Source organism: Atractosteus spatula, chromosome 1 (assembly GCF_055471065.1).
Source record: "Atractosteus spatula isolate fAtrSpa1 chromosome 1, fAtrSpa1.hap1, whole genome shotgun sequence".
NCBI classification, from domain to species: Eukaryota; Metazoa; Chordata; class Actinopteri; order Semionotiformes; family Lepisosteidae; genus Atractosteus; species Atractosteus spatula.
The window spans coordinates 12,932,147-12,958,052 of NC_142706.1; the positions used below are offsets into that span (position 1 = coordinate 12,932,147).

The 25,906-nt window shown below is 36.2% G+C and overlaps 1 protein-coding gene across 1 annotated transcript in view; it reads right to left on the reverse strand.

Annotated features, from left to right (window-relative positions):
- Window positions 1-22,859, reverse strand: part of dnah6 (dynein, axonemal, heavy chain 6) — a 110,251-nt gene extending 87,392 nt beyond the window's left edge. The window contains exons 1-27 of the mRNA XM_088930355.1: window positions 22,614-22,859; window positions 20,250-20,429; window positions 19,583-19,842; window positions 18,953-19,220; window positions 18,290-18,424; window positions 17,685-17,796; window positions 17,301-17,427; window positions 16,636-16,810; window positions 16,502-16,513; window positions 15,230-15,331; window positions 14,207-14,407; window positions 13,972-14,092; window positions 13,155-13,306; window positions 12,132-12,284; window positions 11,471-11,722; window positions 10,288-10,416; window positions 8,232-8,345; window positions 7,696-7,839; window positions 7,403-7,609; window positions 6,752-6,844; window positions 6,543-6,662; window positions 6,033-6,213; window positions 4,946-5,042; window positions 4,126-4,348; window positions 2,552-2,716; window positions 1,541-1,654; window positions 492-617 (exon numbers count right to left, since the gene is read on the reverse strand). Of these exons, the coding sequence (XP_088786481.1) occupies window positions 492-617; window positions 1,541-1,654; window positions 2,552-2,716; window positions 4,126-4,348; window positions 4,946-5,042; window positions 6,033-6,213; window positions 6,543-6,662; window positions 6,752-6,844; window positions 7,403-7,609; window positions 7,696-7,839; window positions 8,232-8,345; window positions 10,288-10,416; window positions 11,471-11,722; window positions 12,132-12,284; window positions 13,155-13,306; window positions 13,972-14,092; window positions 14,207-14,407; window positions 15,230-15,331; window positions 16,502-16,513; window positions 16,636-16,810; window positions 17,301-17,427; window positions 17,685-17,796; window positions 18,290-18,424; window positions 18,953-19,220; window positions 19,583-19,842; window positions 20,250-20,429; window positions 22,614-22,859 (4,209 nt within the window). The remainder of the gene's footprint in view (window positions 1-491; window positions 618-1,540; window positions 1,655-2,551; window positions 2,717-4,125; window positions 4,349-4,945; window positions 5,043-6,032; window positions 6,214-6,542; window positions 6,663-6,751; window positions 6,845-7,402; window positions 7,610-7,695; window positions 7,840-8,231; window positions 8,346-10,287; window positions 10,417-11,470; window positions 11,723-12,131; window positions 12,285-13,154; window positions 13,307-13,971; window positions 14,093-14,206; window positions 14,408-15,229; window positions 15,332-16,501; window positions 16,514-16,635; window positions 16,811-17,300; window positions 17,428-17,684; window positions 17,797-18,289; window positions 18,425-18,952; window positions 19,221-19,582; window positions 19,843-20,249; window positions 20,430-22,613) is intronic.
- Window positions 22,860-25,906: the final 3,047 nt, after the last annotated feature.

Below are 25,906 nucleotides of genomic sequence, written 5' to 3' on the forward strand. Positions count from 1 at the left end.
CTTCCTTTTGGACATCCGATTTTCTTCTATCAAACTGAAATACTGTTTCACCACATTAAAGGTGTTGAGAGGGAAAAAAAAGCAAGACTTAACACACTACTTAAAATGATGAGTTGTGAATTCACCCCTGCTTCCTGGGCTCCACCTGCTTCTTCCCTCCATTCAATGAAGGAGAGTGGCAGCATACTGCCCTCCTGCTCAGGAACCACTGCTGGGCAGGCTCACAGAGCACAGTGGGTGAGAAGGAGGTTGGGTTTACCCTGAAGGACAAGGCCTAAAGGCCAGTGTATCGAACCTAATATATAATTAACTAGTTGAATTCACAACTCAAACAACACAATCATTTAAGAATTAAAGAAGTCAGTGAATAACCTTATTTGAGATAATGACATTAGTCCTGTACTTGATATATTGATATATGTTAAGATCATAAAAAGGTATGTTTTCAACACTCTTTTGAAATGATCATTTCAAGAAAGGAATCGCAGTACCTTTTCTTTGACAAGGTCAGTGACAATGTCCCTTGCATGCACGTCAATTGTAATAAGCGCTGTTATTATATTCCGATGAAGCTTTGGAAGATAGCCGCGAACTAGTCCAGCTAAGGCATTCAATCTCTGCATGTTGTAACATGAAAAGGAAAAAAAGAAACAGTTCACTTGCCAGTTACCTATTACATCACAGTACTTTGCAAAAATCTACAGCTTTTTAACAGAAAACAAACTGTTCTGCACATTTCTCTGTTGACTGGGTTTAATTATATCCTCAGGGACCATGGGGTTCCCCCCTATACCTGCAGCGTTTTCGGAGTCACAACAGTAAGTGGAAAGATGTTTCTTCAGAAATCTCACACTATTTAACCTAATATTACCGTTACCTTGAGGAATCAATAATTCTCACTGTGTCCCCCGCCATAAGCCAAAGTCTTGTAAGTTGTGTCATTTTCTTTAATCAGGGAAAAGGGCTGAATTGCTTCATGTAAGCAAAATAAGTAGTTTGATAGTCTATTAAGGAGCCCAGGTGGAATGATCAGTAGGTGACCCTGGCCTCCTAAAAGCCCAGCACCAGAAGTTGTATCTCTGATAAAAAGCAATGTCCAATTTCCATAAGGCACAAATCTGAAACATGCCATCTTTTAAAGCAATTGAGTGTTTTCACAAAGTACAGTTATTTTCCCAAGAGGAGAAGAATTGACAAAAGGTTTCAATGGGAAGAGGAGGGATGGCAGCACTAAAACAAAGAGTTATAGTTAAGAACTTTATTTACTAAACCACTATTCTGATAAGTAAATTTAATAGCACAAACCATGTGTCTCGAAAGTCCTTCAAAAATCTGTCATTAAAACAAAATGTTTGACAGTAACTGGTGATCAGACCATATTAATAAAATATTTTTGGAGCCTGTAGATATTTTACTCAATATTGACACATACGTATAGGACACATCCTCCCCCAAGTTAAACAAGAAATAATCTATAAAATTGGTGTTCCTGGAGATTTAATGTAAGCACATAAACAAATGTGGATATGGTATATTGTACCTCAAAGTTCACATTTTCAAACTCGGTTAACGCTTCAAAGTGATCATGGTCATCGCCTTCTAAACAATTAGTCAGGTCCCGGCACCACATTAGTTGGGATATTGTCAGAACGACCTAAAAATAAAATATAATAACTTTGTAATACTGATACAGTTACAAACATTACTCTGACGTAACACAAAACAGCTCTATTTATTATAACGTGTTTAAATTCCAGATAGAATATTAAAAAGAATACAATTATTTCTGCAAATTGCAGAATGCAATTATTCTTACATTTATTTTCCCAGTACGCAATGAATACATAATGAAAATAAAATGGCTTGATAATAAATAATAGTAAAAGTATATAACTATTGTAGATTCAAAGGTTAATCTACAAATTTGGTATTACAGTATAAGTACAGTACTTACAGTACAGTATGAGAACTACAATACCAAACTACAAGTCATTACTTGCAAAAGACTACATGTATTTGTAAGCTAATCATTATTTTACATAATGTTACCCTCAAAATCTACTGAAAATAAATATGAATAAATCTGATGTAGATCCAGCATCTGTACAAAAAAAGCTTAATAACATATTTAAAATTAAATCGTATATGAGTAGTGGAAGTATTGCTGCCTCGAAGCACTGGGGCCCTGGGTTCAATTCCAGACCTGGCCAGCTATCTGCACGAGATTTTTTACATTCTCTCTATTTTCACATAGGCTTCCCCCTACAGTACAAAAACCAACTGGTAGGTTAATTGGCTTCTGGTAAAACCAGCCCTGGTGTGAGTATGGGTTTGTCGTGTCTGTGCATCTGCCCTGTGATGGACTAGCATCTCATTAAGTATGTGCCCACTGCTTGCCTCATGCCCACTGCTTGCCAGAATAGCCTCCAGCTCCCCTGCGACCCAGAATTGGAAGAGGTTAGAATATTCTTAATACTTCTGGCATACTTAACTGATTGTTCAACCAGTTAAGTACCTGTTGTTGTCTAATAAATTTTAATGGAATTCATACCTGTGATGGATGCCCAGCAACAACCCACTCAACTCTTGGTCGGTTTTGGTAATCTGCAATCGCTGCCTTGCTTAAGCGTCTCAGAGAGGAGAACATGGCCTCCTCTACCTTTCCAAGCCAGTCTTCAACATTCCCTCTTGCTTTTAGTCCTTTTCCTAAACTCACCTGGACGGAAACAAAACTGTTAGGAATCACCATGCAGTTTATTCCTTCATTTTAAAAACTGATCAGGTAGTATGTATGAATGTCTTTCAGGCTGAAGCCGTGAATTTGAAAAGGCTGCTCACAGGAACATAAGAAAGGATTCAAACAAGAGGAGGTAATTTAACTCATCTTGCTCATTTGGAAGGATCTCTTTCAGCCGGTTCTTGAAGGGTCATGAGAAATCCATTTCAACAACTGTTTGTGTAGCCACCCAGCATCCTTTGTTGATGACCATTACATAACAACATCTAATATCGGACACAGTGGCATGATACTATGACTATGCTCCTTTTCCTAGATTCTATCTGCAAGAGTTTGTCTGCATTGATTTAACATGTTCTCCCTGTATGCACTTACAGTAGGTTTTTCATTATGGTACTCTTATTTCCTCCAAGCTTCAATAGACATGCCACAGTCCAGGCAGGTTTAACGGGTCATCCGTAAATAATCATTTTCCAGACACTTGGAACAAATTCACTTTTGACCATTTTTGCTAGGGAAGTGATATGTTCAATTGAGTAATTTAGAGATCATTTGAAAAAAAGGTACAAGTATCTTGTACCTCTCAAAGACCACCACTACCAGCTTTTTTGAGTTAATCAGCTTAATAAATTGGTAAAATATGTGTATTCCAAATCTTTAAAAAATTTATGATGTAGGGGTTACGTAAAGGATCTGCTGGATTGTGGCTCTCTACCCCTGCTATAGACTAGGAGAACCAACAGACTAACAGGCCTCCTCTTTTACATTTTCTTTCATATTGCTTTCTGTTCAATGAAATATCTATTTCTAATATCTTTAAATCCAAATCCAAATCGATTTCTGTCTATATCAAAATCCAAAGACTGAAAATGTAATTGAATGTGACAAAATAATCATATGAAGGTAAAGTACCAGGTGTATAAATAATTAGGTAACCTGTACTGTATATGAGGGCTTAAAAAACAGGATGAAAATAATTTGCAAGAAAGTGCAATTGAAATGATTATCACTAGTAGTAGTGATGATTATTATTATTAGTAGTAGTATTTAAATATGTTTGGCATGTAGTGTTATTATTGCGGAGATGTACACGACAGTGATGACTGTCAAAATGTCTCTGCATTACAGATTATGAGTCAAGGCACTGTATATGAATTAATTTCCCTTTTTAATATTGTTTGTTAAATCTACTAAATTAAATATGGTGTACACTGCAGGTCTCAATACCAACGGTTTCAAAGGTGATACCAAACAGAGCAACAAATTAAAATTAAGAAGTTACCTTTAGTCCACGTACTATTTCTCCTTTTGAAAGTTAAAGTTGTGCTATTTCATTTACTGCATAAACAACATTGAAAAGTAGAGTAACACTGTGAATGGTGAAATACCCTTTCTCCTTCGGGAGACAGCATGGCTAGGATGTCGTTGCTGAAGACTTTCTCGTGTTCACCCTCTCCAGCAGGTGTCATCTTCCCCTCAGTGTGGGGGAGTAGTGCAAACTCCAGCTTAGAAATGGCATCAAAGCACTTCCGCAGATGAGGCTGAACAGCCTGGGGGTTACGTGTCTGAGCCAGGATCTCCAGCAGCTCATCATTGGAAAGAAAGTAAAATCTGAAATCAGCAAACACAAAGGCCAAATGAAATATTAATTAAAGGGACAAACTATTCTTAGGGACCACGCAGAAGTTAACCATCAAACCTCCGTAACATAACATCACTTTATTAGCCCTATACAATTTCTTGCATTAGGAATTCATCTTTTTGCACATCCCAGCTTGCTCTCTATTAGCGACAGGCACACAGACAGGGAGAGAGAAGCTTGGGGTCAGAGCGCAGGGTCAGCCATTGTACAGCATCCCTGGAGCAGCTGGGGTTAAGGGCCTTGCTCAGGGGCCCAACGGAGTAGGATTCCTCTGCTGGCTGCGGGATTTGAACCAGGAACCTTCCAGCCACAGGCACAGATCCTTAGCCAGAGCCACTGCTCCACCCATAAAAAGACTCAAAATGTAGTGTACATGGAAACTTCTACAAGACAGGTAAAACAGTTTTTAAAAAACTGTTCATCTTTTAAAAAATGAACTTGAATGGATTTTACAGATACTACAATAACCTAAAGCAACCTTTTTTCATTGACAATTATAAATTGCACACTAGTAACACCTAACAATAAAGTTAAATTAACTTCCTCATGAAAAGACTTTTACAAACCTTGGAAACACAACTCTCTTTGATTCCAGGTAAGCTTCAAGGCACTTCTGAATTTGATCTAGTAAAACATTGTTGTTCTGGAAAATTTCCAAGAGGCCTAGAGATGCCAAATCATTAAAGAATACACATTAGAATGTTTTTACTACATTTTTGTTTTTAAAAAAATTGAATATAGATAAGAATCCAATTCATTTACATGTTCCTTGGGATACAAATGTTTAAGAGAATGCACATGACTCTTCTTAAAAGAGAACCTGGTCTGTTACAGGCTAAACCCCTTCTTAGAAATGCTGGTGTTTATTTACACAGCTGTGGAAGAAGCAGAGTGAAATACAGAAACTTGCTCATATCCTTCTAACAGGTGGCTGTGTGTGTGAAAGACAGGCCTACTCCCTTGTTTATTGAGGATGACATTTGCACAGCTATACGATTATATGAAACAGTACTCCACAATATGGATGAGCACAGCATAATACTAAAGTATGTAAACAAGCAAACAAACGGTGGAAATAAAGTCAAAAATGACATTTAATGTACAAATAAGAGCAAGCGTTTGTGTCAGAATATTTCATTATCTATCAGTGAATTTCCTGTTTTGTAATCACACTGCAAACTAGTGTAAACACATTTTCCTAAAATGCACATCTCTAATTATTACAGACTTATTTTGAAAACCTTGTTTTATTTTTTAAAATTTGACATTTCAAACAGAGAACCATTGTAAAGATGCAAGTTATTTGAAATCTAAAATGTGATTAGATATATGTAATCTGCATGAAGTTATTGTTTTGTTATTTTTACCTTATATACCGTAATCTTAATTATATCCACTATTGTATGTAACTTGACCTTCACCTATTTAATTATTATGGCTTTATGCAAGACAATCAAGATTATAGGAGATGCAGAATAACACAATCTCAAGCTTGCTAGTATTAATGCAGGATTTCATCATGACATTATTGCAGGAGTCTGTGGTTACTTCATTATTCAAGTTACAAAATACATACTGTATATAAAAGCCATCAAAAATGTTCCTTAACATTTAGCTACTCTTCAGTCATAAAAAAAGGATTCAAAGGCAAACCTGGCTGAGTGGCTGATCGAAGGGCATTGGGAAGACGATTAACTTTTCTCATGATCTCCTTCCAGGATTTGTCCACTTGAAGAAACATTTTGGCTTCTGCAGGAAGCTGTCGCTGGATGTCTGGAGCACTAAAGATGCTTTCTAAATATAACCAGTTTCTCTGGCACGTTAGCCATTCTTCCTACAAAACATGCACAAGACAATCACTTCGGGAAAACGTAAGAATGAATGCAGCAATTTGTTTCTTCAGTTTTATAAGCTGGAAGCAAGGATATTAATTTCTGTAATCTGATCAAATCTGTGTATCTAAATATTCCAGTTACATCAAATTCCTATTGTAGTGCAGAACAACAGTGTAATTTGTACAGTAATCCAATGTCATATTCCCTCAACACTTTTAATGCTTGAAAGATGTCATGGAACGTTTATGAAATTTTAGGTCAAATCCGGAAAATCCTTCTGGGAAAGTTTTGCTCATCACCAGCATGATTTGCTCTTCGGTCATCTCACCAGTGTCTGACTGAACAATCCAAGCTGTCGTTGCCAGTCGTCCACTCGAGTCTTGATTGGGCCCACATATCGAGAAGAGGCAATAGTGGCTACGTTTATTGTGCTGTCATCAAGGAGAACCTGGAAGCACCATAAAGTACAAAATGTTATGTCACTGTTTCCTTTTTAGGTCTCTTGGATGAAGAGGTTAGAAAATGGCTTCCACTTGCCTGAATATCATCTGTGCCACCAAGAATGAAGACATCTTTAGATTCCCGATGGGAAAGCACAACAAACTCTGTAGTTTTCCATGAATCTTCAACCTAAACGCTCAAAGTAAAATGGATAATAAATACATAATTTGCAGTTGAAAGCATGTACTGCATTAAGATACAGTAATAAGAAAGACAATGTTCCTTGAGTGGAGTATTCTACAAAACATATAGTACAATATGAATGTGCTGAGAAAGAAAATGTGGAAACTTTGGAGGACTTAATAATATATAATATTATTTCTTTTAAAAATCCATAATACAATAAATCAGTTGTGAATAAATCTGTAAATATATGGAAGGTAATTTTGATCACCTAAATGAATTTTTTGTGTTTGCCACAGCAAGTGATATGAATATCTGTGCAATAGTGACTTTGAAATTTTTCTTTCATATTAAGTATGTACATACTTTTTGGATTTTGCTTTGGCTTTGAATATATGGAGTATTTTGTTTATGTAGCAAATATTAATTGTTATGTCAAAGTATCGTGACTGCAAGCTTTAAAGCCACCAAATGTGAAAACATCGCCTTTCTGAAAACTGAATATTTTGCAGGACACTGCACAGAAATCATGGGATGCCCCAGTAACATACAAGCCTTTCTCACCTTTTTCAGAATGGTTTCAAGAGAGGCTTCTCCTGAAGCTTGGCCTGATACCTCTTGAATTTCTTCAACAAACTCAAAAGCATTCAGCTCCAGTAGTCTGGCCAAAGAAAGTGGCTCATCTACCAGTTTAGCATCAACGATCTGCTCAATTGCATCCCAGTGTCTTTGCTTCAGACAAGGGTTTCTCAAATCACTGATCACTGGCAGCTGTGAAGATGAAAGTTTTAGACCTTGAGTGATATAGATTCGGGTAAAGATTTGGTTGAATGACAGGAATAAGAAAAAGAACCAACCTTTTCTCGCATCCCTTCAACTTTTCCTTTAAGTATGGGAACCACGCTGTTCGGGGGTAGACCCTTTTCTAACTGGTTGACAAACTTTGCGTACTTTGTGACTTGAGAACTTAATTGTTCGGGATCCAGTGCATCAAACTTACACTGAACAAAACATGAACAAACATGATCTCAGTAGCTGCAGTAAATGCAAGAGAACCCTCAAAAACATGACAAAACAAGACACCTTGTTATTAAAACAAGTGTTACATATCAGAATCCTACAGAAAGCAGAAATCGTGTTAAATATGCAATACACTCTCAAATGACTGTGTAAAGAGAAATGAACCCATAGAAATAAGCTTTAATGGCATTGTAGGTATATAACAAAATACAGCAATGCAATTTTGTGAGCATTACAATTACAGAAAGTAAATGTTTTTTAAAAACTACTTTGTACTGTACATACAGTAACACATATAATGTTATAATTAATGATGCCATAGCACTAATTGAATGTACAGTGCCTATTTTTAGCTTCTGCTTTTTAAGCCTACCGCCAGCCATCCATCCTGAAGGGCATCCCACTCCTCAAGAGAATCCCAAAGCAGCTGCTTCAGCTTCAGCTCAGCGCTGAGCTCTTCCAAAGCATCATATTTGCTTACTTCCACCTAAAAGAGCCCACAATATTCAGGCTGGATTATCAAAGGCTATCTTCTTTTCATATGGGATCAATCTGTTGCACTATTTTTCCTGTAATTAGTTGTTAATAACCAATATATTTTACACGAAATATTTCTGTTTACTGTTTAAGAAGTAAGGATATACGTTTATCATAATTACATTCAATGATTGGAAATTAATAATTTAATAAATCTAGTTTTATTTATATCTTAATTTTTCACAGCTTATTGTAGTAATGTACTAATTGCACTGCAGACTACAGTAGTGTTGTATGGAAAGAATCTATGATGTCACACTCTATTAGATGTAACCTAATAATAATAAAAAAGTTCAATCTTCAATTATTAGAAGCCTGTCTCTTTTGAAATAAATGCTTAGATGGATACAACACAATAAAATAAAAAATGGGATTTTTCAGACATGTTGAAAAGATTGACAAATTATGTGAAAAGTCATATTTTAACTCAGATTTGATTTTTAAAAATCTTAAACATAAAATAGTTAATATCATTATTTCCAAAATGCTCAAAATAGGTTTTGAACCTTTTCATGTTTTCATATGGAAAAGCATGTTCAGAGTAAGAAATAAAATCCAAATGTGTTTTAAACTTCCACACTAGCAAATACCATTTGATCTTTTTTTTTTGGCAATACTGTACTGTCTTTAGATCAAAAATGGGAAATCATTTCTGTACTAACTTCCAGAAATAATAACCTATATGCTAAACAGCTGTTTAGCTTCAGTTTAGGCATTTTGAGAAATAGACTCCAAATATACACAAATGCACGATTTTGACAAAAGTATCCGATGTAAAATCAGATCTCGAGTAAAAGTTACATTTTGACATACCCAGGACAACACATTCATCTCAATGTATAAGAACAAAAAATGGCGACCAGATCTTGGACGGTCAGCTGTCCTGCCATTCTGCTGAAACCTTCTCTGCAGTCAGGACACAGTGGAGCGGCTTACTCCACAGTGTCTGGCAATGCTGGCACATGACATGCCTGCCTGCAGCATGCCAATGGCCCTCTCCCTTGCTTCTGGTGACATTCGAGGCATTATGGAATGCTCAGAAAAGTGACTAAGTGAGGCCTTTTTCTTGCAGTGACCTAAGCTTTGAATTAAGGCCTTTTTAAAGGTGACCTGATCAGGCATTGTTCCACCTGGACTTCGTTGGGTAAAAGGGCACGAGCTTTTGTGTGATTGGCAAGTTGCAATACCTCACTGCACAAGCTGTATTGCTGGTCAGAGGGCTTAAAACAAATTGACAACTTTTTGTGAAAGTACATAAGCTATAACTATAGTATTCATATTCCAAAAAAATGTTGTGTTTCTTTTGTCCATCAGTATATATTTCAAAGTCACTGCATTGAAGACCTGACTATCCATCAAAATGTACTCAGTGAACAGGTAAGGAAGGTAAAATACAGTACACTCTTTGGAAAGCAGTTTCAACAGCCTTACTGTATTTTGACACATTATTGCACCATTATTAATCACAGACAATGTGCCAACCACTAGTACTACAAGTACTACAGATATGTAATTTAATTAATTAGTTTTAATTTTTGATACTTTTAATATTTTACTTTACTTTTTACTTTTTCTGTACTACACTTACTACAGATATGTAATTATATGAATTACACTTTTAATTTTTAGTACATTTGGTAAAGTATTGTTGCACTTAAAAATAATTATCTGTGTTTTATTGTGAAATTGTATGTTTACTTATTTTTAATGTAAGTTCTGTATTTCAAGTTGGTTTTTAACCAATTATTCTTTTTGAAGTTCTGTATTTTGGTTTCTTATATTCTTAATTTGGGAGATTACTATGTTTTGTTTGTAATTTTTGAATTTTAGAACTTTTTTTGATAAATGGAGTAAAGTCAGAAAAACAATACAATAAATAAAAATTACACTACCTTGAAATTTTTCTGGTATGACTTGTACTGGAATGCTTGCTTCTGCAGTTCATCAATGGTGGTTTGCATTTCATCTAGTACCTGTTTGACCTTTGATCTTTCAGCAGAAATGTCCAGTATCTGGGGATTCTGACAAATACATCAAGAATGAATGTTAGGAAAGGCTGAAAACATTGACAACAGTGACAGAACTTGTTTCAAACTGATGATGTATAGAAGTAATTTGCTATAGAAAAAACTGATTGTCTTCTATCCCTAGAATTGGGAGTCATTTAACAGTCTAGTTAGCTAGAGTGATGAAGACATCAGCACCTCTTAGTCTACTACACCAAAAGTGAAACATCTAGACTGTGACTGTGACTGTGGAGTTCACAAAAGTAATTCAAGTAAGTCACTTGTTTTAAAAAATACAAGGTGATTAATTATAATGAGACTTTTTTAACTTAAGAGCTTGACAATAACAAGTATTGAAATCAATGTATTTTACCATTGATGTTATCAATATCTTTGTAATCCCAAAGAGGATGAACAGCCATTTGTTTAAAAGCAGACTCCGTTCTGTAGACAACAGACTCCAATGCATTTTTCTACATTGAAGTTAATGGGAATGTACAGTACCCTCTAAAAGTATTGAAACACTAAAGATAAAATTAGGATTTCATTATTAAAATTATTTAAATTCCACTAATTATTTTCCCATTAAAAATAGTAGTGATAAGTACCACTCTTGAGTATTTTATTTTTTTGAGTCAAATAAACAAAGTGATAGTGTTGAAATTCTTTATTTTGAAGTATTGGAAAAATTCCTCTGTCTCTTTTTGATCAGATGTATTGGCTAATTAGGCATTCATAAAAGAGCTGTAAACATCACCCTGTCTTGCTTTGATGTCTGTGTTTGGAATCCATGGTCAAAAGACAAAATGAGAACCAGACAACTTCCTATTAATCTCATGATCACATAAATGAATTGCTCGATTATAAACAAAAATAACAATTTTGAGTTACTGTCCCAATACTTTTGGTGGGCACCATATATACTGTACATTCAGACATTCAAATAAAATACACAAAATAGATTTGAACAAAAGTCTCTCAAGATAACAGACTTTAATATTAAACCACCTATCTTTCATTAAGTAATTTGAAAAGCTAACCAAAAGCTCTTTTTAAGTAAATACTGTACCTGAGCTTGTTCCTTTAGTTTCTTTACTTCCTTGTTCAGCTCCAAGATGTCTTTGTCAAGATGTTGACAGAACTTGTCAACATTGGCATCCCTCTCACCTGCTGCCTTGTCTATAACATTCCGGACAGCAGTGATGGAGGGCTTCAGAGTTGCAAACACAGCAAAATCCTCAGGAGGTGTGGGAACACTATACTGGTCAATGAGCTTGTACATTTGTACAACAATTTCAGCTTCTTCATCAAGGAATTCAATCTGTAATCAGAAATGTACAGTATATACTGTATTAACTGATCAGTAGATGCCAGTTGACATTTTTCTCAGACATTGAGAATACATTGAAAAAACTTTTGTTATGTTAAGGCAGTGTGCACAGTTCAAGTTTTGATAGGCTAGAGTTTCTTCATGTTTTGATTCTGCCAGTGTAATTCAAATAATAATTGGCTTAACAGGACTAGTTTCACAGCTCTTCGTTATTCTTAAGATGTAGATGATATAAAGCAAGACTAGCGTTGTGCTCCACTTTTTGATGGTGTCAGCATTGTTTTTACTTCTAGTGAAAATGGTAAATCCTGGATCTGCATTTCTCTGTTGAGTCTAACAATACAAAATCAGGAATACCACTACAGGACAAAATAAAAGATAAAAAGACATCTGTCCTTACCCGATCCTGTATCTCATCTAGGAAAGTCAGGCTGTCAACATATTCTGTAGTAGCAGTTGGGACAAATTCCAATCTGAACTGAGCATCTTGAGCCTCTGCAATAATTGCATCCATCTTCTTCTTAGCAAGAAGTGGAAGCATGTCATTTATAGCCTGCAAAGGAAACATTGAAATTAATATATAATCTTTTGTGCACTTTCATACCTTTCAGAACCTAAGAAAAAAACAAAAACTTTTAGAACACTCAAAAGTGAAGAGTAAATACTTTTTCATTTGTATAAATTACAAAATGTGATCTAAATTGGAGGTACAGTCTTACAGAATACAGTACTGCAGCTATAAAATATGACAAATATACAGTATATCACATCTACTTCACATTACTTTGATGCTCTCATATTGTTGCACTAGATTTATAATGTCCTGACTTGTTTGTTATTTTGTTATTTTGATTTTGTCAGGAACTGTGACAAATTGTGAATTAAAGAAAAAACTAGAAGGGTTGTGTGCGATTATAACATCATTACAGTATAACTAAAGCCATGTTTTAGTCTTTATATACACAGGATCAAGGCTCATCTTCTATCAGTTTGCTAAGCTTTTTTGGGAACCAGATATAAAACTGAAGCAGATGAAAAAAAAATTAGACATGTATTTGATTCTACATAAATTAGATACATTTAAAAGATGTGTTGCCTATTATCTCATTCTTCCTAAATGTGCAAAATACTATTTAATATAGTATATTGTATATATCCTACAGTTGTTTATATTGAAAGTTTAAATCAAAATGTAAGCAAAGAACTCATCCAGTTCCAATTCTGGCTCTTGTACCACAATGAAAGCAGTGGCATGCTGAAAACTCCCTCTGAAATTCCCTGCCTCCGGCCATTATAAAATAGAGATGTTATTTATCATTTGAACCATTTCAAATGGCCAGAATTTATTTATGTGATAGAGCACAACATATATGAATGTAAAATATGAGCAGAAAATGCAGTCATTTTTTTCTTTCGTACTTGCCTCCAGGCAACGGAGAGGAGATGGAATGAGTTTGCCCTTGAGCTTTGTTGAGTCAATCACAAGCAGACCCAGATGTCTCTCCTGCTTTATAGCCAGAGCGTCTTGATGTTCTCTGTGATATTTCTCCAAATGCTCCGCAAAGAAAGACACACCTGTGTTGTTGGAAGAAATAATGAGGTGGAATACATGAAGAGAAACATAGTAATCAAGTTACAATCTTCATGCCCAAGTTTAGTTAGTAGTGCTTCTGGTATAAAGTATTTTTATATTCCCCACTTAAAATCTTTATTTGAATTTTGGATATATTTAAACTTATACATCTAAACTGCATAGTTTTTATTCATATTGTCTGTAAATGTGTTTCCTTGTTAGAGTAACTTTAAGTTATGTCTTGTGTAAGGCTCTCTCACATTGTATTTATTGTAATGATTATTCTACTGTACAAGTATACAAGTATCTGTACACCCCAACTCACAGGATGCAAATTCAGATACACCTTTATTATTTGGAGCTTCATTCAATGGTAAACAAAACTGTTGTATGATTAAACAAAATTGTACAATTATTCTACCAAAGGCTGAAAAGGATAGAAAGATATAAGACTATTCAAAACTGCAGTATTTAGATATGTTATCAGTCTTTTCTAGCCATAGCACCTGATAAAGCAAGTAACTGAAGCATCTTGTGAAGTTAGTTTCAGAAGATATCAAAAGCTACTGTAGGCAAGTAGCACATTAGTTACAGTGATATTACAAACTATATTTAAAATGAAGCCTGGTTTCAATAGAAATTAACACAGCTGTTTTACTGGATGTACCATGATCTTGTTGTTTCAGTGCCTCCAGGTCAAGACTTTCATTTTCTTTGTAGAACTGACGGAAACGCTCAAAAGTTTCAGCATACACGTTAGCAGCATCAAATGCAAACTGGATGGCTTCCTAAGCAAAGGATATGGAAAAAAATGTGTTCAAAACATATAACTTTTTTTATCATTTTGAATCAATTTACCCAGATTTTTATATGAAATGTTTTACAAATTTTCACAACAGCACCTTTATATCTTGGATTATGGTCTGTAGGTGCTTGTCATCTTCAAACATTGTTTCCAGGCTAGGCCCATCTCCACAGGTCTTCTCTTCAGCTTTGTTGTTTATCATCGGTTGAGTAAAAGCATCAAAGTAAGAGTCGGGCACAAGATTATCAAGTGACAAAACTGTTTCTTGAAACTGATTAATTATTTCGGAAACACAGTTCTGTAAAGGGGAAAAAAAGTATTGAAATACATTTTGCAGTCTTACACCACTTCTTACACATTGTAGACAAGAACTTTATACCACAAGTCAAATATAAATGTACAAAATAAAATAATTTGATACAACTAAACCACCCCCAAAAAATCTCTAATGTTCCAGAAGACAGAAACCACCACCCTACTATCACGACAGAACTGAAAGGTGTGATGTACATTATGGAAGCTTTCCAGAAAGCAAATACACTAATTCCATAACCCACGTGCTCTACGACAGCTAACTTTTTTTTCATATAATTTGATATATTTATTTGCCTCTTAAAGGTGGGGGACTGATTTCAGAGAAAATCAATTAAAATTGATTTTCATTGCTGTTTTTGAAATAAATCTTGAAATAAAGGAACCTTTTGGAATCAATGCTGATTTACACAATTATTCAAAAAAATTCAGGGTCGTAGAGAACTGTAGCCTATCCCAGCAAGTAATAGGCGCAAGGTGGGTTACACCCTGAATTGGATGCTAGTCCATCGCAGTGCAAACACACAGCCACAGACACACTCAATGCAGGGCAGATTTTCCCAGAAGCCAATTAACCTACTAGTATGTCTATGGATTGTGGGAGGAAGATCACTGTAAGGAAACCCACAAGAATATGGGGAGAACATACAAACTCTACGCAGATTGCACCCCAGGGCCCCAGTGCTGCGAGGCAGCACTGCTAACTACTGTGCCACCATGCCGCCCTGTTTAATACTTAATTTTTAAAATTAAAAAAATGAAACGTGCTGTGCAGTAACATCTCCAGTAGAGCAGTATCCGCACTTACCTGAAAGTCATCGACTGACGGTTCAAAGAACAAGGCCTGTGTCTCCAGAATGAGTTCAGAAACAAACATCGGTTTGATAGTCCCTTCACTGTCCTGATCTACCTGATTCACCTAAAATATTTTAAAAATATTGAAAAAAGTTCAGAAAAGAATCACTTAACAAACAATCAGAAATGAAAGCATCCCTTGTAGTCATTCCAAGAAGAATCCCAGAACGACAGCTTCAACATAATGGCTGGGCAACTTGACTTTCATTTCTTTTCACTTGTGTCCTCCTGTTTCATTATTTGCATTAGCTGAGCTTCAGGCATTGTATTCACTTCTCAATACTTATTAGGGCATCATGGTCTCCTCTGATATGCAGTTAACAAGTCTTTTGTGTGCAGGAGAAATTATGGAGCTTTTCTAGCCCAATCTGGTTAATTTGCTTGCTTGAGGAAAAATGATCTGAGAATCTTTTCAAATCACTAAATGAGAGAAGCCAGGGTATCAGCTTTAACAACATGGAGTAGATTATACCAGACTCCCATGACCCCTTGTTTAAAAAAGTGTCACCTATTCTCAATTTTAAATGCAATTCACCATAGTTTCCACTTGTGTCCTCTGGTTCATGATTCACTAGAAGTTCCATAGAATTTTCTTAGATGCACTAGAAGATTCTCAAGTAGTTTACTCTATTGTTGATTCTGTCAATGCCTTGAAGTATTTTGAATTCTTGAATGTGGTCCTATCGTAGTCTTCTCTGTTCAATACTAAAAAGGTTTACTTAGTTTAGACTGACAGATCACAAAATCCCTTTAATCCCCCAAATGTATCTGGTTACTCTTCTCCATACTGATTCCAGTATGTTACTGTAAAGGGATAACCAAACATGTAATAATATTCTAAATGATGTACTGTATTTATTCTTGGTTCAGCGTACAGAATTAGTATAACAGCTCTTGATTTAAATTCAAAATATTTAAATATGTATACAAAATATGTATGGCTTTTATTGCTTTCTCACATTGTCAAGAAGATGAAAACGTGATGTGTCATATACAACATAAACACCCACATCCTTTTCATGGGTAGTTTCTTGAAGTTCATGGTTTCAAATCTTATATATAACTTATGTTTTTTACTACCTTCTTGATATTTCACCACATTAAATGTCACGTGGCTGTTGTTGCACAGTTATGAATTTTGTCCAGGTAATGTTTAATTTTCTCTGCAGTTCTCCAGTGTTGGTTTATTTACATTTTTTATATAAATTAGGAAAAGTAGCGGTACTAACAAAGATCCCTGTGGTGTGGTACTCCAGTAATCACCCCAAATTGTACATTTATCTATTGTCTGCACTGTTTAGTTAAGTAATTATATCTTAATCTTATATCTTCTTCAAGTTATACAATTTAGCACTATACCTTTTTATCTGCATCTTCTACTTTCTCTTGTGGTAGAATAACCCAGCTGTCAATGACTTCTGTAGAGGGGGTCTGTTGAATTTGTTTTTTCAGGTAGTTAAGCAGAGTTGTGACAGAATTCACTGCCAAGATGTGCATTGTGTTGACAATGAGGTAATCAGCAAGCCTGATGAAGCTATGAGACAAAAAAGAGTCATTTCAGTACTTTGAGATAAGTTTTAATTACTATTGTATATTGAGAAACTATTGTATATATTGCAAAAGTCATGCTTATTTAGAAATAAAAATTGACAAAGATGCCATGGATTCAATTTATACTGTAGTTGTATAACCGTTTATCATATAATTAATCCATAATTAATTGTTTGGAAAACAACACCAGCATAGCTACATTTAGTTCCAGGTTTGTGTATTGGAGCCATGTATTTGAAAAAATGTTATTCCTCAATTTATCAAGTATAATCAATATATTTAAAACCATTCTGACTTCTTTGAGTTCAATATTGAACATAATGTTTGGGGTACCAGTACTTCTCTCTAGAATGTAATAGACTTTTAAAGTTCTTACAGAAATTAAATGTTTGTTCATTTCATTCTCTCATGCCTCTACAGCTATACTTAAAAATTGAATTTTATTTACACTAAGACTGAATTTAAATACAAACCAGGTTAGCCTTTTGCAATGGGATCTTTTATTAGCCTGTTCAGTGTAGGTCATCTTCTCTGGTGACTCCTCATACATCATCTCCAGATCAGCCTGAGACTGCGGTATAAAGCCAGCATCTTCTATTTCTTGTCCTTCTCCTGTACTCATTTAAACACAACAATGTAAGTGAAATGCATACAGTTATTCCCTACCTGTAAGACTGCTGGAGAATGCCTTAAAATGATGGCTTTAACAGGACAGATCCGGAGCTTAATAGAATACTGATGTGACACATGAAGAGGGCTGGGGTGTACTTGGGTTATTTAATGTTTAAAGTCTGCTTGAATGGGGCTCTTCATCAGCCAGGATACAGATGCCTGCTGTAGAATTGCAATAATTGTACCTGCATTGAAGGAATAATCAGGAGTATATCCAGCTTCAAGCAAAGCTGTGCGGCATGCACTCCGAGCTACTTCTTTCACCAGTTCCCTGAACTCTCGCAGACAGGCAGCAACCTGCACGCAGCGGACAAGAGTCGCATTGGTTAGAAAAATTAGAAATTAGAAACACACAGAAGAAAAGTGAGTGACAACCAGCAAAATCCAAAACAGAAAACACACAGTCAGTATACAGTATTTAGCACTATTTACACCCTGCTTCCATATTCGGACTTTGAAACATATTATCATAGACAATGAGGTTAATTCCTGTTTCCAGAAGGCTTAACAGCAAAAACGCTATTTCTTCCTACCTTCACTTTTAGAATTACATTTTATTTGTCCTTAAGAGCATAGTATCATAGAGAGAGTATAGTCCTTATCCAGATAAGTTTAGAAAATAATAGTTAAGTAGAACAAAATAGATAATAATTGTAGAAATAAAAATTATGGTGAAGTACATTTATTTGGACCGATTTTGTGAAAAGAAAACAAATAATAAAGCTTAGAAAGTTGGATGAATACACTTTTTGAAGTACTCAAAGCCTTGTGATGTATCGGAGCACCTTACCTCCTCCAGTTGATTAAACTGGGCTGTCCTGAAGTCTTCCAGAGTGTAAGTGTTGTCCTTCTCAATGTGGCACAATCCCATGTCACTGATGCGGTAACACATTTCACGGATATTGATCAGTGCAGGCCGCAAAGACTGTGAGCAAAAGACAAACAAGATGCTCATCAGAGTCATTTTAAACGAACAGTCATGATTTGAACATGTGTAGATAAATAAAACATTCCCAGACTTTTTAAAAATATGCCATTTGCACATTCAAATGGACAAAATGGTTTGTTCCAACAGAAGAAAAGAATTCCAAAAAATTCATTTAAAAACTAAACAGAGGGTAGATAGTGTTTACTTGTATTATACTGTACCTCACTTAGCCCCATTAAATTTCTACCTCTTGAAATTCTGAACAATTCAGACAGCATAAAAGTTGACAGAAATCCCAGAATATGTGCAGCTACAGTATGACTGTAAAGGGAAGATGTTTTATTGCAAAAACAGCAAAATGACAATTAAATGTCTATGGTATTCTTCCAAATCAAGCTTTTCTCAAAATTCGTTCCTAATTATACTGCAATGTGATTTTCAGATTTCCCCTTAATTTTGACCACAAATGATTACACACATTTTAGCACCCAACAAAGAGATCAATTCTAAAGCATCAACACTAACCTCATTTACGATGAAAAGGTGCTCTTGAAGGGCTCTTTTACATTCATTGATTTTCTTGGATCGCACATTTGTCCTCCACACTTTGAAGGCTTTCCACTTGCGAAACAGCACAAATGCAGGAATCTGCAAAAGCTGCCGGTGTAACATGTACTCCTTTTCCCAGCGGTCCAAAGCCAAGAAATCCACTTCCCCATTCACAATGTGAGTGACTCCTTGCTGGCTGATGGTGTAGTAGTCATTTTTGTTGATGTTTTCATAACTGACGATCCTTAGCAGAAAAAAAAAACACAAATCAGTCACACTTCAAAATAAGTGATTAATCCATGCTGCATGAGAGAAATGATAAGAGTTAATGTGGAATATGCTGTGAACACTATCTAACACTAAGGTGTCATGTTATGCATTAAATATGTACAGGGAAATGTATTACAATAAATCACATATCATTAGCTATGATGTGGGCATTTAATATAGAATGTTACCAAAAAACCTTTTCACATTTGCAATTAAGAGGCCTAATCTATAGAGAACACTGATAAGTCTAACAGGTCGGAGAAACACAATGCTTCAGACTGCTTTTCAAAAAAGAGAGACCTGCAAAATGTTATAAAAAATAAAGGTTAGGCTTACTTCAAATTGTAAGTATCATATTTGATTGAAGATTTAGGAACTGCTGAAGTCATATACAGGAACCCCAGAGAGGGGTTATTCCGAATGATTCGGACAATGTCCATGGGGTTCTGAACCTTAGCTCTGATGACCTCCTCTGCTGACTTGAACACTAAGGGAGATGGGGAGCTGGGTTTGGAGCGGGTAGCAGATGTGCCCATGGAGACCCTTGGCTTTTTTGGTGGAATGGGAGAGCATGTCCTACTCTGGGTCAGCTGCATCTGCAACACAGCAGTTAAGGATGTATTTTGCAAAATAAAACAAAGCATCTTTAAACAGCTCCAAGGCCAAAAGATTAGAAACATTATAGGGTCAGGGAAAACTACTATTAGCAGAATTACTTATGGAATACTGAATAATAATTTTATTACATAAATGCCATGTTCTGATTTAAAATGTCACTTATTCTGATTTACTGCGCTTAACATATTAAGGACTTCTGACTTGCTACAATGACAGGAGTCTTATTATGGCAAGAAACCAAGTCACTGTAAGGACAGTCTACATCAACGTTTACACTGCATTGCTGTTATCAACATTAAAGCATTCTCTTGTAATTAACATGAAAGCTCTAGAAAGAATATCTAAAATCAAGTTTATCACAATGTCTTTCCAAAACGTGTCTTACTTTTAAATCATCGCGAATTTCAGGCAAATGAACCGATGGCGTTAATTTCTCTGTAGATGTTGGCTGAGGTTTAGCTTCTGCGCCAAAAGATGGTTGCCACCCGGAGTTTATTAACCACTCTCTGTTTTTCTTGTGAATGTACTCAGGTTGTTTTTGGTCCTGGTATGTTTTCAGCGCAGGCTAAAATGGGAAGGGAACATGCCTTTAAAACTCAGTCACATGGATGTTAAATATGATGGACATTTTTGTTTCATTTGCTTTGCTGCTTTCCAGAAATAGTTGAACTGTCTAGGCTGGTCAAGGTGTAGTTAGAGCAGTTTAAATGCAGTTCAGTTACACTTCAGTGCCACTCTCATGGTTTTTTTTCTCAGTGTAATGCTAAATTCTGTTTTACATGGAACAGGGGAAGAATCATTTGAGAAAGTTCAGCAGCAAATTTGTCTCAGATTTAAAAAATGTAGCCAAACAGATCCTTACAAACTAAGGAATGTGTAGCTTAATTATTTTTAACATCTTTTATTGCTAAAAAAACTGATTTTCCATAATAACTTTTGTATGTTCATTTAAACTAAAATGGTCATAAAGAAAAGAGAGAAAAGAAGACCAAGGGCTTACTGCTCATCCTCAGAAAACTACAGAGTTGCGAGATTTGAGCTTTGTGAAGTTCAGTTCCTTCACCATATTGGGTGCTTTTTGTATTGTTACAGAATAATGTTTTTAGCTCTTAAAGGTGCCTTGTTCCTCAAGGCAGCAACTATGCAGTGCAGGCCTTTTTCCTGAGGACAAAATGTCTGTCAAAGTGAAGGTGCACAAATAACTCAAGGATTAAAAAAACATCATACTATTACCTTTTGAAAATGTACCTGTGACTACTGACTGCTGTCACAAGATTATTTAGTGTTGTTCCCCTTCAGGGAAAGACTGAGCAGACTCCTTCCACCCTCAGGTCATTCCTGGTCTCTCCTCTAGTACAATATTCCTGCTATTAACTACCAGGCAATGAAGTATTCATTCCAACTCAATCCATGACTGCCTGATTTTTCTTACTCTTCTTACATCATTATGCATAGGAATACTCATATAAATTATGATTTACTCTGTGGCACTCAGCTCTATTACGTAATCAGGCACAAAGTCTAGATTCCACTTTCTCGTCTCTGGAAAGAAGATGTGCTGCTACTTGGCAATACCTCCTGTCAGTCTTGGCCCAGTATTCAAGTCTGTTCCTCAGCAGTATTTCATCCCCATTAGGCCTGGCAAATGGGCTACAAATTCCATCTGTCTAGGACCTACAGTATAAAAGCCCTCAATACAGCCATCACTGTATCTCCCTGAAGCTACCCTGTGGCTCACTGAGTCCCACAGGCCTGTTAGCTATCCCTGTCTTTTCTGGCCTTACTGGCTGGAGCCCAGGCTGACTGAATCCCTTTATTCCCAAGTGGTTTTATAAACCCTGTGATGTGCCATCTCTGGCGTGGCTAATCATTGGAAAGAGACTATTCTAACAGCTCCTCTCCCTCACAACAAATTCCACACACTCCAAGTGCTAAGGTCTGAATAATGCTAGCTGTGACTACAGCAGCTCTTAATTATAAAGCAGCCATCTTGGATTAAGACCAGACCACTGGGCCTATGTTTTATGCCAGAATGGCTGGTTTCCTTACAGAGTCTCACAATACCTCTAATAAATTATTTGAACTAGAGAATCGTACCATTTGTTTTCATTAATTAATGTTCAATAAATTATAAATAATTATATCGAATAAAGGAAAATTATTTCAATAACAGCAAATAGCCCCAGACAGCATATGGCTTACAGGGGAAAAGGAGAGAGCAGAGAAATGGGCAAAGAAACTGAGCATGTTAAATAGTGTTTATTTACACTAAAGAAAGCCAGACAACTGAAAGAAATCATGTTTTAATGAAAGAGAAAACATTTCATAAAACAAATTAAATATAAATACATTGTGATTTATGGCCTATTTATAATAATTCTGATTCATTATGAAATAGCTAAGGTCAGCAGAACAACAGCATGAAGCAAATAGCACAGAGACAGTAGCATTGCTTAGCCTAGGTGTGATGGAGTACAGATGCCAAAACTGGCAGTCTTTGTCATCCAAATGGCTTATCAAAGAATTCAAGAAAAGATTTAGTGACCCCATCCCAGAGAACCAAAATTACACACAATTATTTGTGTATTATTATATACAGTAGTATATATTGATTAAATTACTGTATATAATTATTATTTCAAGGCTTATACCTCGCTTATCAAGGCTTATACTTTGCTGACCTGTTTGCCAGAACATGTAATGGAATACCACTTAGAGAGAGCAAGTTAAAAGTAGTTTGTCTACACACCAAAGGCTCCAACTTAATGGGCTGCTGTCCTGCTCTTCTCCTGTCCTGTGACCTGGTGTTGTGTGGAAACTTCAAAGCCTGTGGATTCTGAAGGATCTGACTTGGCGCAATAGAGATGAGCCTGGTTTTTAGCGCACTGCTGTCAATCCCAGCCATCGGCAGTGCAATTTCTTTCCCAGGCTGCTTTGCAAAAGTCTCTTCATTTCTGCTCGAACGCTGTGGGGGTCCTGATGAAAATGTGGACATCCTTCCAGAATGTTGTACTGTATTTCACTGTAAAATTCAAAAGGATATTGTTTAATGAAAGGTATCAAATGCAAAGTTATACAATCAGAAGAGATATTTTGAAAGAGAATTCTGATGTGCAAAAATCTTTTGACTCGTATTGAGCAATTTGAAAATGTTTATGAAAGCCTTCACTAATTTCTGAGACACAACTGTAATTACTGTGCCTGTGAAGTTTTACACTTGCTCTAGGAATGCCAAGGTAATGTACTGTGTGCACATGGATCAAGAACTCGGGGGGGGTTCGCAGACACAGCACAGAGGGAATTAGAAAAAGACAAAATCTAATGTTGATAAGTGTATATTTTATACATATCCATGGAAGACTGAAATGCAGGAAGCTACTTACAGAAGGTAAGTGTGTTTTCTCAAGAATGTGGGGAAGCAATACAAAAGGCAAAATGAACAAACAGCAAAACGTTGTAGAACTGAAATCATGGGAAATTATGCTCAGGATTAACAATGTAGTAGGAATATCTCATTTAGGATATCATGCTCTGTTTTGGTCAATTCACTACAAAAGAATATTATACCTTTAGAACAAGTTCAATGAAGAACAAATGTAGAATTGAAATCAAGGGATGTTAAAACCATACAGTGCATTAATAAGGTACATTTCATTTAGAATAGTATGTGAAATTATATTTGCTTCATTACAGAAAAAGATATGATAAAAACACATGCATTCTTGGGCTTAATAGATTTCCATCTATTGAAAAGTTGAAAGAACAGAATCTTTTTAATATTGAAAAGACAGTACAATGAAGGGTCAAGTCAAGAGCTTACAAAAAGTCAACCAAACACAAGTAGAAGTGTATTTAAAACTGAGAACAGGAGGCACTTTTTTAAGTAAAGTTCCAGAATCTGGAACAAGATACCCAGTCTTCTTGCTGAAGCTGTTATTTAGAATATATCTCACAAAATGTAGGAACTTGTAGCCAACTACATAACCTAGTAATTTCAAGGGGGCTAGGGCCCTACTCCCTGGAATAGGTTCTTTGTTTCCTCAGAATCAACAGTGCACTCACAGACAAGCACAAGACAGCACTTTAATTTCTGTAACAGCTACTAAATATCATCATCCCCTCACAAAAAGAACACAATACAAAAAAATATCTACAAAGGACACACAAAGTCACAAAGACAAATGAACCTTACGGACCATAGTAACCAAGGACAAAAAAGAAATCCAGCGGCGTTATTCTCCCGAAGCAGCTCCACACAATAACCTGACATGCCTCCTTCTGACAGAGTGAAGAAAGGAATAAACCTCCATCTAGTCATTCAATTGAACTAAGCATCCTCTACAGCTCTATATGTCCCAAGCAGTATGGTACATTATGCTCCCCCTATCCTGTCATTCCCTTAGACATACTGTACAGTACAGAGAAGGGCAGAGGAAGACGATCCCTATAGAATCCCCCTCTGGTCTTCAAGTCCTCTCGTGTATCCAGTGGTGCAATCTGTGTCCCAAACCGTTCCTCAGAACCCCCGGTTCGGACATTTTTACAACTCACTGTCTCAGGAAGGCTGGAAGTATCGCTAAGGATACCAGTCATTCTGGTTTTTCATTTTTCTCCCCCCTTCCCTCTTGGAAGCGTTATAGGAGCATAAAGGCACAAACTTCCAGATTCAGAGACAGTTTCTTCCCACAAACTGTCAGATTACTGATCTCTACCCCTACCACTGGCTCGCACTGATGTTTTTTTTAAGTTGAATGTTACTTAACTTGTTGTTGCTGCTGCTGCTGCTCTGTGTTTATATTTTTTGGTGTTTCCTTATTTTCTCTGTATTGGAGCATACATGCAAATAAGTATTTAATTGCACTTGTGCATATGACAATAATCTGAACTGAACTAACTGAGAATTATAGAACCCCTTCCTGGCCAGAGCTAAAGGACTAGAATATGGGACAGGAGTGTTCTGGTGATCACAGGGGGTAGGCTGTCCTAATGGATGCAGGCTAATTAATGAACTGACTGTATGCAGTTCGTCAGGTGCAATAAGAAGCTGAAATCTTGCATTGTTTTATCCTCTTTTGTTCCCTGTGCTTCCTCTTGGCCTCCCTGGTCCCAGCCTTGACTAACCTGTTCTGCAATATCACATGTCATCACTGAACTGTGTTGTAATTAATGGGGCTTTAGACATGAATGTGCCATTCAATCTTTGTTGATTGGCACCTGCCACAATGTTTGCAGCAGGTAGGCTTGGAGACCATGATTAAAGGAAGGAAGCTGGCTCAAGGAAAAATAACACATCAGCCCTGACAAAGACACTGGCCATTACATAATTAATGTCAATTTGTTATTCTTAAAATCAATATAGCCCCCAAAACCTGCTGCCCTACAGCTACTTTTGTCATTGATCCTGGGATCAATTATCTCCTGAAAATAAAACAAGATAGTCTGGCTAAAACATTTAACAGTAAGTCTTAGAATTAAGCAATCAGAAAGATTAGCCTATTAGCCTGCAACTGCTTGTGCCTTGACTCATCTCCTTCAACGTGTTTCTGAGATGGAATAAGCAGGATGTCCTCACTCTCTAACACAAACCAGGCCACCATAAATTGGGCTCATCTTGACCCCTCCATTGACGGAGTGACCACCTCAGTTTGCAGTTAAGTGGAAGGCGCAGACACAGAACCTCAGCTGGTGGTGAGCTGTCAAAAGTCCACTGACTGGTTTAGATGGATCTACCAATTAGAAATATGCCACATGGAAAAGCTATAATGACATCACAACCAATCACCATCCATGAAGGTGTGACTTAAAAGCTTCTGCGGTTTAAGATCAACTCAGGAATCCTGGCAACTTGACAGCAGACCAATTATGTGAGTGTGGTCACCAATGTCTGCACAGCAAGTGGAACAAAATTATTTGAAAGTAACCAACAGGCTAAAGTATGTAAACCAGTATTCTGTCCAGTACTTCTCCTGCAATAAGAATTTTTTTTGTCATGTGCTCCCAATCATAATTTTGCCTGATCATTGAAATTTTTACCTGATTATT